At 31.1% G+C, this 15,285-nt stretch overlaps 1 protein-coding gene across 3 annotated transcripts in view; it reads right to left on the bottom strand.

Annotated features, from left to right (window-relative positions):
• Nucleotides 1–12,638, bottom strand: part of LOC105203931 (centromere-associated protein E) — an 81,189-nt gene extending 68,551 nt beyond the window's left edge. The window contains exons 1-2 of one of the 3 annotated variants that reach the window (XR_005576294.1): nucleotides 12,145–12,393; nucleotides 5,551–5,755 (exon numbers count right to left, since the gene is read on the bottom strand). Coding sequence is in view for 2 of the 3 variants with exons in the window: in XM_039457277.1 (XP_039313211.1) it covers nucleotides 5,551–5,755; nucleotides 12,145–12,169 (230 nt within the window). In the remaining variant the exon portion in view is untranslated. Of the gene's footprint in view, nucleotides 1–5,550; nucleotides 5,756–12,144; nucleotides 12,394–12,438 lie in introns of those variants that run through there. The other 2 variants (XM_026139930.2, XM_039457277.1) reach the window with 2 other exon arrangements.
• Between the last annotated feature and the right edge of the window lie 2,647 nt (nucleotides 12,639–15,285).

Genomic DNA, 15,285 nt, shown 5'->3' with positions numbered 1-15,285 from the left:
AAAAATGTATGGAAGCCTTAGTCGGCTCAGCTACGTCGCTTACTCGAAAAAGATTCTAATGTTCTTCTTTACATGGGACATAGTTGCGTGACCCTAACTTTATTTTGTAATTTCTCCTAAACGAAGGCCCATTGGCACAAACGGTTTTTATTAGCTACTTGTAAGCTATCGAACGCACTATGACTCGTTGGAAAAGCGATTTTCTAATTAGCGTCATCTCCTTGTTAATGGAAAAATATTTTATTATAATGTTTTGGTAAACTCTCAAAGTAAGCTACAAGAATATGCAATAAAAAATGGAGTGTTTTATTTAAAAAAGTTGATGTAATTTTGATCTAACTTTTGCGACGCTATTCAAGATCAAACTAATAAGATCAATAAATAGATCTTTTTAAGCCCTGAAACTTTTGTCTGAACATATTTTTCATTGGATCTTATCCTGCAAAGATAAAAGGAGTGTACTGATGGTCTGAGACACCCTGTATAATTTAATTATTTATTTCATTAATTACACAGATTATGTTGTCCCGTGTTGCTTTGTTAATGCAATGTATATTTTTAACTGCATATACGTGGTTCCGTGAAACAAATATCATTACAATATATTTATTAATCAACGCGTTATTGCATGAAACAAACAAATTCGGCAGAAAGAATGTTATCTGCCCCGCAAACTGAGATATTATTGATAACGACGATTCAGGTTAGGAAACCTGTCATCACGACAATCATAAGTGCGGCCATGATGCATGGTCACCTGAATGCGGCAAATAATGTAGTAATGAACGCCACTCTGCGTCAAAAACGTGTACTCGACAAGATTCGCATGACGATAACAATGACGTCTCTTACATAAAAATTCCCGAATTTGGACTTTGCATCATGATATCTCTACTCGTAGGACATGGAGAGAAAAAATAAAAGCACTTTTATTATACCATTTTATCCAAGCTATCGTTTGAGACTGTTCAGAACTTGATTGGTTCAGCCGTTATTGAGATCTGATAATCTTGTGTGCTTAAAGTCGCTGACTTGCGTAAAAAAGGCTCTGTCTCTCTTCGCTTTGCGTGCACTTAGCGCGAGACGTACCTCTTGATAAGGCAAAATTTTATACAAACAAATTTAATCTGTAAAAATGGCAATTTTTCGATATATATTTATTAATAACAAATTATTTAAAATAACATTCTAAAACTTATTGTATTAGTTACAGGAAACCTTTAGCAATCCAGCAATACTAAACATGTTAAACGAATACATGAAACAATTAATTTATAGATCAAATAAACTTGGATGGTAGATGTAACTCCCAGAACTACACCGTGACAGAAAGGGTTAATACAAGCGGATGTAATAACGACCTCTGTTCCTTTTCTACCCATTATGCAGTGTCACATTTATATAAATCACGTCCTAAGTAATAAATTTCATAACTTTGAGTCTAGAATCTTTTTGAATAACACTTTAAAAAAATGTAATTGTTTTAGTTATAATATAAAATATTATAATATAAAATATTATAATATAAAATATTAATTATTTACAAATGTTCCGTATTTGCGTCAACGTTATAAAAATTCAAGTTCACATTATATTGGAGAGTCTCCGTGCTCACTCAATAAACCGTTCACGAGAATCGTGTATCAATCACGCGGAAATCATGCGGCGCTGAACTCGCGAGAATTGGTGTAAAACCACTAATTCTGGTATTCTCGCAAATCGTCGCGCGATCCAGCACTTGCTTCTTGCCTCTTATTCGTGGTACGTAAAGTAACGTTGTTCGTTCGCAGGGATTGGAAGTAACAAGTTACTTGTAACGGCGTTACCGTTACAGTTACTTTTTTTGGTAACGAATTAGTAACGGCGTTAATTTTTATTTTTTGTAACTGTAACAGTAACGTAGTCACATTCTTTTAGTAACGGTAACAAATTTAATAGTTACTTTTATCGTTATAATATAATTTTTAATCTTTATTATTCAATCAATATTTAGAGTTTGTTATGTTATATTATATTTAAGATCGTTTTGAAGAATAGTTCCCAAAAATAAACCAATCACAGAATTGTATTAGCATAAAAACTTTACAGATGTCAACTTTTGTTAAAAATAAATAGTAAATTAATACTGATAAAAATGTAATACTATATAAAGTAAAACATTTTTATGGTTTAATTTTTACATTACATTACAAAGTAAAACCTTCAGACAAAAGTCAAACCTTTATGACGTAATTATTTAACTTTCTATTTAAAATATCGATAAAAAATATATGTAGTTTATATTTAACAACTTCTATATAAATCCTATTCAGAAAATCCTATATAATTTTTGTAGTTTTATTTATTTTAAAAACTGTAGGTTTAGAATTATATAAAAATTTTTAAACATAATCTATTTTTATTTTAAAATTAAAAAAGTAACGACAAAGTAACGAATCGTTACTATTTATGTAACGGTAACGAGTTACTTTTGAGAGTCAGTAACGAGTAATGGTAACTAGTTACTTTTTTGATTTGTTAACGAGTAACGATAACGAGTTACTTTTAAAAAATAATTTTCCATGCCCTGTTCGTTCGTAAATGTTATACCATCCGGAGTGCGAATCGAAACACGCGTGCCGATCTATGTGCGCGGTGAATTTACAATTCATCGTTATTGTTCCCTTTTGTTTAATGTCTCGTGCTATGAGCCGCACCAATATTCATGCCGATTTCGATAGCCTTCAAATTCCGCAACCGTGTGTGCCTCGCACTTGCTCCAATGGCGTGAGATTCGCCGCCATTCCGCGCCAAGATTTTCGAAGTTACATTTACATTCTTTCTATCGCGTTCGCGAACGCGATCTGGTCGCTACACTTTTTATCCGCGTCAAGATATCTGTTTTCGGAGCAGAGTTCGGTTCCATCGCAAAGATTTCCGGTCGTGTATCGTGCAGCAGTGAGAGACCAGTTTCAAGAATTCTAGGCATCCGCTCTCCCCTCCCCTTATATCCGTACCGCCTCAACTTTTGTATATAACTTTAATAAATGTGAGTGATCTTATGCAATCAAATTATCATGTATTTCTGTTAAACGTTTAATTAGTCATCCTATTCTCGATTCTCGGTTCTCAAATCTGAGAGCGTACAAACTATCAAAGCAAGACAAGCGATCCCGCCCCGCTACAACAAAGTTATTGAATAAAATGTAAATAGATCCATAATACCACTTTCTCCTCTATTATTTCAATTTTTGGGATTTTTAACAAAAATTATTTCCCTTTATTTTAAAAGTATAAGAGGTCTGGAACACCCTGTATACGAGAAAACATTAAAAAAAATATATGTAAAAAATATATAATAAAGTTATAAATTGAGATATAAATAAAAACCGAAAGAGTGAAATGATCAGGACACGATTAATCATTCGCTGAGATCTTCCGTTTCCTAGATAAAAAGAGCCTTTTCTATTTGCGCGCAAAAAATAAAGTTATTTAATTTTTATTTAAACTACGCCGTAGATTGATTTCAAATATTGTGCATTAATTCGGGTGACACCCTTTTGGACACAGCACGATTGGACACCACCACTCACAGCGCTTGACCAGTGGAAAAACTCTAGGCATCGGCCGCCATGAGTAGTGATGTCCAATCGTATGCACCCCCATTAATTCTATGTACTTTTAAAAATATATAAAATAATTGTTAAATATTAATTTCTTTAAAAATTAGAAAATAGAAAAACGCTTCTGAAAAAATTGCACCACGTTAATTTATGTTAATTTATACGTTAATTTAAAATAAAACCTAAAGGAAGATGTTAAACAAAGACTATTTTTGGCCTAGAACCGATACCCAAGTTATTTATTAGAAACTGTTTATGGGACCCTTTAAAAGCAGAAAAAAATAATTATTTGTCCACGAGGTCCAGGGAAAGTTACAAAAAATCCGAAGTTATTATTGATTGCTAAAGTAGATATGTATATATTCAAAAGCAAGAGCTTAAGAGCCGTGCTGGGTGTTGTACGCCAAAAACAAAAAACAAATGCCAAAATAGAGTAAACGTTTCGACCTTTAACCCTTAAACACACCAATCCTGTAAAATACAGAAATACATTTTAGGGTCTGGGAGACTTTTTCAACTTTGAGAAGCTATAACTTTGATTACAATCAATATTTTTCTACGATTTTTTTTTTAAACAAAAGTTCAAAATCTCAGGAGTGTGACTGCACAATCGGCATTGCAAAAAAATAATTTGTGAATTTATAAAAAAAAAACCATTTAACAAAAATGAGAAATTGGTCAAAAATCCACTTTTCCTTCAAAAAATCATATCTTCGCAACAAAAAATGTTTAAGGACTTTTAAATACGGCGTTTTAAAGCTAAAGAGTCACACTTTCAAAATAAAATTTGACAAAGTCATTCCTTTTAAAAAGTATAATTATGTAACATGGAGAATATGCGGTATTTTTGGGCATCTAAAAATTCACTTTTCAAAAAAATCACTTCACAAAAAAAATCATATCTTTGCAACACAAAACTTTGAAGAACTTTACAATACGGCGTTTTAAAGCTAAAAATTCATACTTTCAAAAAAAAATTATATTATTGTTATTTCTATTAAAAAATGTACTTATGTAACAAGGCGAATATGAGGTATTTTTGATTAAATCGTGTCTAAAATTGAAAATTGATGTGTTTCATGATACATTTCGGAAAAACTTTTTTTCTACAACATTTTATAGTATTCCAACTTTAGACAGAGTATATGCAAGTAACATCCGCAAACCAACCTGTTTGAACGTATTTTGTCCAGTTTTTTTATGTAAAATACTCACAAAAAGTTTCACTTACGCACTATACGGGTCGCATTGACCCTAACAAAACTTTACTGCCGTGCCGTTCGAATTTTAGTTGACCAAAAAAGTTGATCAACCGTATCAATCGAAAGAGAAGATTCCGTGTTTTAGATATAAATTCAGACAATGGATGTGTTTAGCACGCAAAAATCTATAAAAATCACGTCGTTTTATTACATCCGTAATAAAACTGTCTATTTTCGCAAGCTAGTATTATTTAAGAAATCCGAGAATTTTCAGACGCTCTATATATTATACGAACCAAAATCTCATACTCTCTACATTTACTACTCACCTTTTTAAACATATAAATGCGCAATTAATTTTATTTTAATAAAATAAAGATTAAAAAAACACTCACATAATTACTTCAACAATCAATAATAAATTCCAATTTTTTTTATAACTTTCCCTGAACCTCGTGGATAAATAATATTTTTTTCTGCTTTTAGAGCTTAGTCCATTAACAATTTCTAATAAATAACTTGGCTGTTGGTTCTAAGCCAAAAATAGCTTCCATTTGATATCATTCTTTTATTTATTAATACATACATACAGCATAAACTTTAGATTTTACAAAAAAATTGAAAATCGACAAAATAGCGACAGTTCAAAGTTAACATCGTGCATTTCTGTAAAAAACTACCTTTTATCACAACAAAGAAATATTTGTTTTTAGATTGTTCAAAATTTGAACGATTCATTAACTTACCCAATCTTAGTATTTTCAACAATAATGTCAAAATCGTGCCCTGGCAAGCCGAGCACTTTGTAAATACGATCCTGCTCGTTATTTAAAATCTCCCTTTGTATCTGCTGTTGCTTTAACAATCTCTCCTGTTGCTGCATCTGCCATTGTTTCAGTTTCTGCAAGCGCTCTGCTATAGAAGCATCTACGTCCATATCGTTTGCAATATCTAGAATAATTAAAAACGTAGATTTAAATAAAAATTAAAATAAAATTCTTTCGTTATAAATAATAATAACCATTCAATCTATAAATAATTACATTTTTATGGGCAATTTATATTAGGTATAGAAATTAATGTAGTGACTTTACATTAAATCAGTTACAAATCCATCTTAAATTTAAACATTTTCCATCATTTTGGAATTTTGAAGTACCTACTTTGGCTATGTTTCAAACTGTCAGCAAAGAAAATCTATAGTGCATATAACGTAAATTATAGGTTTTTAGCACTAATAGTAAATTTTTGAACACAGGCTTTAACATTTATAAAACACTATACAAAGTAATTCCAAATAACATATTGGTCCCGTTACTAGCATATTCGTAATCAAATTCTGAGACGATTTTTCCTTTGGCAAAAATTCGTCCCGAGCTTAGTTTTTAAATTATAAGAATTAGTTAACGTATGACGAGTCGGATACAAGGATCCGACGGATAGACAGGGGCGACACGAGTCACTGTTACACGCGGATATTTCCGTGAGGCGCCTGCTGCGCTAAAATGACTGACAACGGTATCCGGACAACACATTCCTATTTAAACACCCCCCCCCCCCCTCTCTCTCTCTCAATGTTTCTACTGCTTTGCGTTCTTAGAGAGCTATTATTATCATTTTTATTTTTATTTTATTTTTACTTTCACCTTTATTTTTTTAGGCTTCTGTTATCTTTTTTTACCTTATTCTGCGCTAACTATTGTCTGTTACTTTGTTTTTATGATACCTTATTCTCTCATTCTGCACTACAATGTATCTATTACTTTTGCATTCTTAGAGGGCCTGCCCTAGAACGCCAATAAACGCTTTGTCTATTTGTATCTCTCTGTTTGTCTATTCTAATCCCCTATGAACATATTTTAAAATCGTACATTTCAGATCCTGAGTTAATTGATGTGAAGCGACAATACAATGTTGATTTAAATCCATAAAATCACTGATTTTAAATCAGTGTCATATTTGCAGCTTTTTATTTAAAATTATACACAAAAATAATTAAAAAATATGTAAATAATGATGTAAGCATGCATCTTACTCGTTAAAAATAAAAAAGTGTGACATTAGACACTTTTAACAAGTAACACCTCGTAGAGGTCAAACGATCAGTTATTGGAGGTTGTGCCCTATGAAGATTTTTTATCGGGATGACAAGATGTACAACATATTAAATTTTCAGCCAATTTCACTGAAATCTAATTTCCATAAAGATTGTATGGGGTCCTTTGTTCTGCGTTGGACAAAAGTACAGTGACGCAAAGGTATGCAAGAAATATTACCTGTCTATTAATTGCAAAACTGAATATATGCTGAAAAGATTTGACTGTGAGACATAAAGAGAGTAATACATTACGAGTTGCTAGAAGCTGGTCAAATTATCAATTCAAAGGTTTAACAGCAACATTTCACATGTTTGAGTGACTTGAAAAAAAAATTATTTAACAAAACAATTATTTATAGAACAAGACAAGTCATTTTGAAGCACAATAATGCTCGGTCTTATGCCACAAAAGAAATAAAGGACAAAATTAATTAATTATTTTGTTGAAAAATTTCTACAAATTAAAACAAGTGCCAAATAACACGTAAAAGTACGCAATACTACAACAGTTAAATTTTTGTAGAATTTCGTAAAAAAATGCAAAAGTATGTATAAAATAGTATATCTTCTTATCCTTTATTACAAATTATTACGAAAAAGACGGAGGATTTCTTTGTTTTTGCCAACAAATAATGCTGTCCTTATTACAAATTATTACAAAAAAAAACACAAAATTTCTTGATTCAAAAAAATTGTAATTTGTGATACTATTGCGTTGATATTTCTAAAAAAAAAAAAACTATTTCTATGAAAAAAAATTCCTATAAATTACTATTTTTGGTAGAATTTCGTACTTATCTAAAATTTTTTATCATCATGAACAAATCCAAAAATATACATCCATAAACATTAGGCTATATATTTCATGGATTATCAGTTTCTGTACAATCTTTCAAGTCAAAGACGTTGGACAGTGACCATAAATTGGATAGTGACCTCTTTTTTTTTCAAAAAAAGTTCAAATTTCAATACCAAACTACACATAACTATGAATCATTACGTAATATTACGGATAAATATGCAATATAACGTTTTCCTTTCCGATTTTCCTGTAATTTTGTAAATTTGTATATTTTCGTATGTAAAATACATTCTGAGAAGAAAAATCGTCGCTTAAGTCCCGTTTTTTTATTACTAATACTGGTTAATTGAGATTATGCTCAATACTAGATTCCCTCCAATATGTTTCATACGTTTACATCGCTATTTGTAGCACTTAATACGCGTATCAATTTAATAAAATACTTCTACTTGATACGCTCGTATCAAGTTCATCCGGCAGCGTTTACATCATGCGTACTAAATATTTCTACTAAGTATAAATTTAATTCAAATATAGTGCCCTAATATGCGTATCAAGTGCATGATGTAAACTAGACCAATGGATTGTTTTAAAAACCAACATAATATTCGCGATGCACAATTTGTACGAGTTGAAGATTGTATTAATAAAATTATCAAGAAACGTGGTATAGTCTTGCGCCAAATAAACGTGTAGCAAGAGAAACAGCGACTCTTTAAGCAAGTCAGTGACTTCGAAGCACCCGAGATTATCAGATCTCACAACCAGTAACAACTGAACCGTTAATGTTCTGAATAGTCTCAACTGATAGCTAGAGAAAGAAAGAGGGAATTGTATAATAAGTGTTTTTATTTTTTTTCTCCATGCCCATACAAGAGATAATGTGTTAGAAAAGTCCAAGTCTCGAAATTATCATGTGAAATACGTCATCGTCATTGTCTTTCTCTAGTTCAAGTTTTCGATATTAGCGGCAACTCGCTTACAACCGTGTCACCAGCTGATCGAGAGCAGAAAAGAACCTGAGAGGCCACGCCGGCCTTTTTTCCACTCAAAACTCGCACACTAACGATCTCATCCATTTTCACTCAGAATGTGAACTACAAGTCACATACATTTTGCAACCGTGCCGTTAAAATCGTGTCTCGTAAAATAGATGTGGTTCGTGTCCGTGCTAAAATTACATAGTGGGGGCAGACTTTTCTGAAAAATATTTTTTTCCTGTATCCATATAAAAATATTACTTTTAATTTAACGTCACATTTTTTAATGAAATCCTGTAATACATTAATAAACAAATGTAAATGCAAATATTTATATTCAACAATGTATTAATAACTTGAGAGATTTACAAAGAGGGAGTTTTTTATAATCATATTAAGTACAAATACTGTTTTTATAAAGTAGCATTTATATATAATACAATTTATCAATAAATGAATTTAAAAATTAGTTTATTTAAATATATTCACAAATACCAAATAGTGGAATAAATCAATTTTGTCTAAACCTTTGTGTATCACAACATGTATTTCATTTAATATTTCACTTTCCACTTATAGCGAGTAATAAATTATAAATGAAAATGATAGAAATGGTAGTGACACATTTTTTACTTTACATGTTGATCTGTATATGATTAATTTTTTTATTTTACTAAGTTGAAATCGTGTCCTTTATCACAAATACACACACACGCACGCACGCACGCACGCGCACACGCACACGCACACGCACACGCACACGCACACGCACACACACACACGCGCACACACACACACACACACACACACACACACACACACACACACACACACACATCCTATCTAAAAAAGTATTATATATTGCATCGATACCCGATTTTTCAAATAGTGTAATATTCAATTTGTAATTTGTATGAAATTATGTAATATTAGAAGCTGTGTAGCATGCCCGTAACGCACGCCTGTTTTGTCTAGTACAATTAAGAAAACATGAGGTACACCACGAGATACAGGACAAAAATCAACAAGTCGAAAGTCCCAAGTCATTTTTTGATCTCTTTTTTGTTTGTAGTTATATGGTATTAAAAATTGCGAATTAGCACTCGTCTATAGAAAACAGGAGCAAAAATAGCTGTTAATCTTCCATCCCTGCTTTTTGTTTATAAACCGGCGCTGATCGCAAACTTCAATACTGTATAACTATTATACAAATAAAAAGCTTAGATCAAAAAATGACTCGGAACTTTTTCTTGTCTTCTATCTCATGGCATACTCCTATGTTTGTTTTTTTAATTACAACCTGTACGTATAGTATATGGTGTCTCTGTATAAATGGCCATTCCCTCCTTTTATTTCATAAACTAGCAGAGATAGACTCAATAATGTAATATCAAATTAAATGGCTTGAGCTAAACTTTATTGTGAGCACAGTAGCTACTTAAAGAAGTTATCTATGTTAAAGAATGGAAACACATGCATAACTTTCGCACTGTAAAGTAAACATTTCTATATGATAAAAGTTGTAACAGTTCTTTCTAATAAGTATACAATAATAACAATATATTGGTATTTTTAAGTCAAAGTAAAAATACTTTTGTGGAAAATAAAAATTTATTTAATTTCAAAAAATAGTGTTATCAGTCTTTTTAAAAATAAATAATTTGTTTAATTTAAACAAAAAATTATTTAATTCAAAGAAAGTACTGACAAAAGTATAAGAATTAAGTCATTTTAAAAATATATTTCTTTTATTTAAAACATAATTTGCATTGCACAACCAAACTATTTCTTTAATTTCAATAAAAAGACCAATCACAAAATTTCTACAAATTAAAGAAACTTTTCTTTAACCATATAGCAATGCACACATTTCTTTGAGTCAAATAAATATTTTTTACTCAAAGAAACCTTTCTCTGATTGGACATATCAGTATGTAAAAAAGGCTAGTAACGTCATTTTTTGAAATCAAATAAATTTTTATTTTTTACAGAGGTATTTTTACTTCAAATTTAAAAATACCAAGTTAAAAAAACAATTTTATCAATATAAACATAATTTTTCTCCAAGTGTATTATTGATATGGATTATTTTTATTATACAAAACGCTAAACACTTCATAATTTTGTTAAACATTTTAACAATTTTATAAATCTGTAGATTTTCATATTTTTATTACTTATATTTTACATACACTTAGCATTATAATCATATGTCACATGTTACATGTCAATTGCCAAAATGGGAGTTGGAAGTTAGACAAACTACAGTGGCGAAACTAAAATGGTACTATTCGCCCACAAAACTTTAAACTGACACAACTTATATAACTTGTAAAATAATTTTGATACATCATACATCAGTGTACTCATTAGAAATAACGCTACAACTTTTATCATATAGAAATATTTAGTTTACCATGCAAAAGTTATGTATGTCTCTTCATTCTTTAACATACATAATTTCTTTAAATAATCACTGTGCTTACAATAAACTTTACCTCAAGCCATTTAATTTGATATTACATTTATTGGGTCTGTCTGTTAGTTTACAAGATAAAAATGGCCATGGAAACTTCCTATAGTGTTCTACTAATAGTACATATTCAATAGTAGACTAGCACAATTATTTGTCAGTAATAATTTAAATTAGTTTAAGTAATTTTGAGCATTTTAGATATTGTATTGCTCTGAAAGAACATGAGCAATATACATATTTTTTCAAATTATTTTTAAAAATTGTTTCAATTTATTTTAAAAAATCTAAAAAATTTTCTAAACATATTACAAAACTAAACATATTACAAAATTTACATAGAAATTCTGAAACATTATGACAAATTCTAAGTAATTTTCATGGGGTCTCTGAATGTACTCGTACAATCATGTCTAATATTTTAAATAAAATATAAATATAATTAGCATAACTAAGAACAAACTTTCAAACAAAATGTAAAATCTTATAAATAGTTATCAAAAATAATTCATTAATTTGATTTTAGACAGCCACAATAGCAGTCTTGTGAAATCCAAATACATACTAAAATTTAAAAAATCATGTTCTTAACAGTACAAGCCACTTTTTACTGAGATTATAAAGCCAATATATCCTTAAATTTCAAATTGATTTGATTACCATGAATTTTTAAATATAAATGTAAGTATGCTTTTGATGGAAACACATCACTAATAAGGATTTTCATTTCTAATTGAGATTTTCCTAAAAAATTATATTTGGTGAATTTATAACATAAAATAAACCTCTAACGTCTGGACAATTAATTCTATGACTCTAAGCATTATTAAGCAGCATAGTTCAAATAATTATTCTTAATTACACTTGTCTGTACCACTTATAATGTACATATTTATATTTGTTTATACCGTTTAAATTTAAATAAAAATTGTTGAAACATTTTCCAATAAACTTTTGGTGTACGTAATAAAAGCAACAATAACTTACTTAAAAAAATGTCTTTCAAAAGCATTGAAAAATAATGTCAAATCACATAGTTTTGATATACGCAAGTATTTAAAGGTTAAATGAGCGTCGTTCTACTTTGTTACTTATTGAATACCAGGAAAGGTTAGAATGATGCTTGTGTCGACTGTTTACTAAAAGGAAAGCAGCCTTAAACAATAAAAACAGAATTAAAAATAGAATTTATAATCTTGCTCATAAAATTGTCTAAAAATTTATTAGACTTGAAATCTTATTACACTTAAATAAAGTAATTATTAGGTTTACGGAACTTACCTCCAATTTTGATAAATTAAGTTCAAACAACGCGCTTTTGCGGTGGATTTGTATAGAAAAATAATTGTCGCTCTGCCCCGAAAACGAAGATGTTAATTGTTAAAGTTGACGATTATTTAGGTTAGAAAACATGTCATATCGGGTGCGTTCGTGGAGCTCAGTCAATAGGTTTGTTCTTCTTGCTTAAGGGTCTCGCACATAAAATGCATAACATAACATAAGCACAACATAAGACCAATAGACCAATGAAAATGTTATGTAAATCAATATGGCGACTTTATGCTGGATGCTCATTGGCCCATCGGTCCGATGTTGTGCTTGTGTTACGTTATGCATTTCATGTGCCAGGCCCTTTACACTTTTGTACACTATCGTGTAAAGGATCTCGCACATGAAATGCATAACATAACATAAGCACAACATAAGACCGATGGACCAATGAGCATCCAGCATAAAGTTGCCATATTGATTTACATAAAATTTCCCTTGGTCCAGAGTAGAGTCCTATATAAAGAGTAGAGTCCTATATAAAGAGAAAAGCGACATCGAACTCTCACCACAACCTTTAGTATCCAATTGAGTTCTACACCGCTATTTTGGGACCGCTCTAACGTCATCAAACACCATTCGTATCATTCTGCAAACAGCTATGGTCACAATATGGCTGCTTGCTTAGCCAATCAAATATCAATCAGATTACCAATCAGAGCTTCGGACATCAATGTCGCTTCTCTCTTTATATAGGACTCTAGTAAAGAGAGAAGCGACATTGATGTCCGAAGCTCTGATTGGTAATCTGATTCATACTTGATTGGCTAAGCGAGCAGCCATATTGTGAACAAAGCTGATGCAGAATGATACGAATGATGTTTGATGACGTTGGAGCGGTCCCAAAATGGCGGTGGATGACTCAATTGGATACTGAAGGTTGTGGTGGTGGTTCGATGTCGCTTCTCTCTTTATATAGGACTCTAGTCCAGAGGCCTTAAGGTTGGTTTATGCAGGCCGTAACTGTTAACTTATGCAGGAATCTATAAAAAATTGACCAACCGTAATCAATTTATAAAAGAATAATCGACTATGATTGGTCAATTTCTTTTAGATTACGGCATAAGTTAGCGGTTACGGCCTGCATAAACCAACCTTTAAGGGTCTCGCACATAAAATGCATAACATAACATAAGCACAACATAAGACAAATAGACCAATGAAAATATTATGTAAATCAATATGGCGACTTTATGCTGGATGCTCATTGGCCCATCGGTCTGATGTTGTGCTTGTGTTACGTTATGCATTTCATGTGCGTGGCCCTTTATGCTATCCTTATGCTTTGTTAGGCATTTCATGTGCGAGGCCCTTAAAATGTAAACTCAGGCTAAAGTCCCATGGACTAATATTTTCCGCGTAACGCGTAATGCGTAACCAATCAGAAGCGTTCTGCGTCTTTTGTTGAGCCTTTTTATAAAGTTGATTGGTTACGCTATACGCGTTACGCGAAAAATAGCAATTCATGGGACTTCAGCCTCAAGGGTCTCGCACATAAAATGCATAACATAAGCACAACATAAGACCGATGGGCCAATAAGCATTCAGCATAAAGTCGCCATATTAATTTACATAACATTTTCATTGGTCCGTCGGTTTTATGTTGTGCTTATGATATGTTATGCATTTCATGTGCGAGGCCCTTTAAGGTGCCGTCACATGGGGCATAACTTGCGTAAGCGTAACTTGCGCCGACCAATGATATCGTTTTACTGGAACATCAACTTCCGCCTAGTTACTTTACGCTTTTTACGTTATTAAAGGTTTGTTCGAGTTGCTTGAAATCCCCAAAAATTTTTGCACTTGAGATGAGATAAATACCCATACAGCACAGAGGGTGTTTACGATAGAGTCCTATATAAAGAGAGAAGCGACATTGATGTCCAAAGCTCTGATTGGTAATCTGATTGATACTTGATTGGCTAAGCGAGCAGCCGTATTGTGACCACAGCTGTTTGTAGAATGATACGAATGGTGTTTGATGACGTTAGAGCGGTCCCAAAATGGCGGTGGAGGACTCAATTGGATACTGAAGGTTGTGGTGGGGGTTCAATGTCGCTTCTCTCTTTATATAGGACTCTAGTTTACGATACTAATCGGATCTCGGATTGGATTGAACAATGATACTCAACGTAAGTATTGAAAATTTCCCTAGACTAATCGGATTGACGATTGCTGTCTCAAATGTAATCCGATTGATGACGAAAGCGTGGAGACCGAGAAGCATGCTTGAAAAGTAAGTCTTTTTATTTTTTTAAATAATAACATAAAAAATCAAAGATTAAGTTACAAAGAATGATTTGAATTTAGATTTATTGTAATTTTTTTTGTCTAAACACTGGATTTCGTTTAAATTTCTGTTTGTAAAAATTAATTAATCTATTCTAAAGTTTGTGGTTATATCGGAAACAAATCAAAATTAATAAAACAATTATTAATTATTAGGTACATATTAAAGCATATAATATTTCAAGCATATCATATAGAATTCCTGTTTATTATAAACTTAGTAAACATAACTTTGAAATTATTCAACTACATTATACATTAATCAATATTAATTTATATGTTAAAAATCAATAATGTTTCTAAAAATGTTCTTTTTATTCTTTTCCAGATCGTAAATAAACTTCAATTCCATGAATAAATAAAAATTACTGGAAAATGGATTTATATGAAGAGGGGATTATTGAACAATATCAATTTGTGCTAACTTAAAATTTGTAAAATCTACTTTTCTTTATTAGTTGTTTATTAGAGAGTAATAATATAAAAATGTAATATACGCATCATATATGC

The sequence above is a fragment of the Solenopsis invicta genome, chromosome 14 (assembly GCF_016802725.1).
Source record: "Solenopsis invicta isolate M01_SB chromosome 14, UNIL_Sinv_3.0, whole genome shotgun sequence".
In the NCBI taxonomy this organism is placed as follows: Eukaryota; Metazoa; Arthropoda; class Insecta; order Hymenoptera; family Formicidae; genus Solenopsis; species Solenopsis invicta.
The sequence above is the reverse complement of the archived record's forward strand: the minus strand, read 5'-3'. Positions and strand labels throughout refer to the sequence as shown.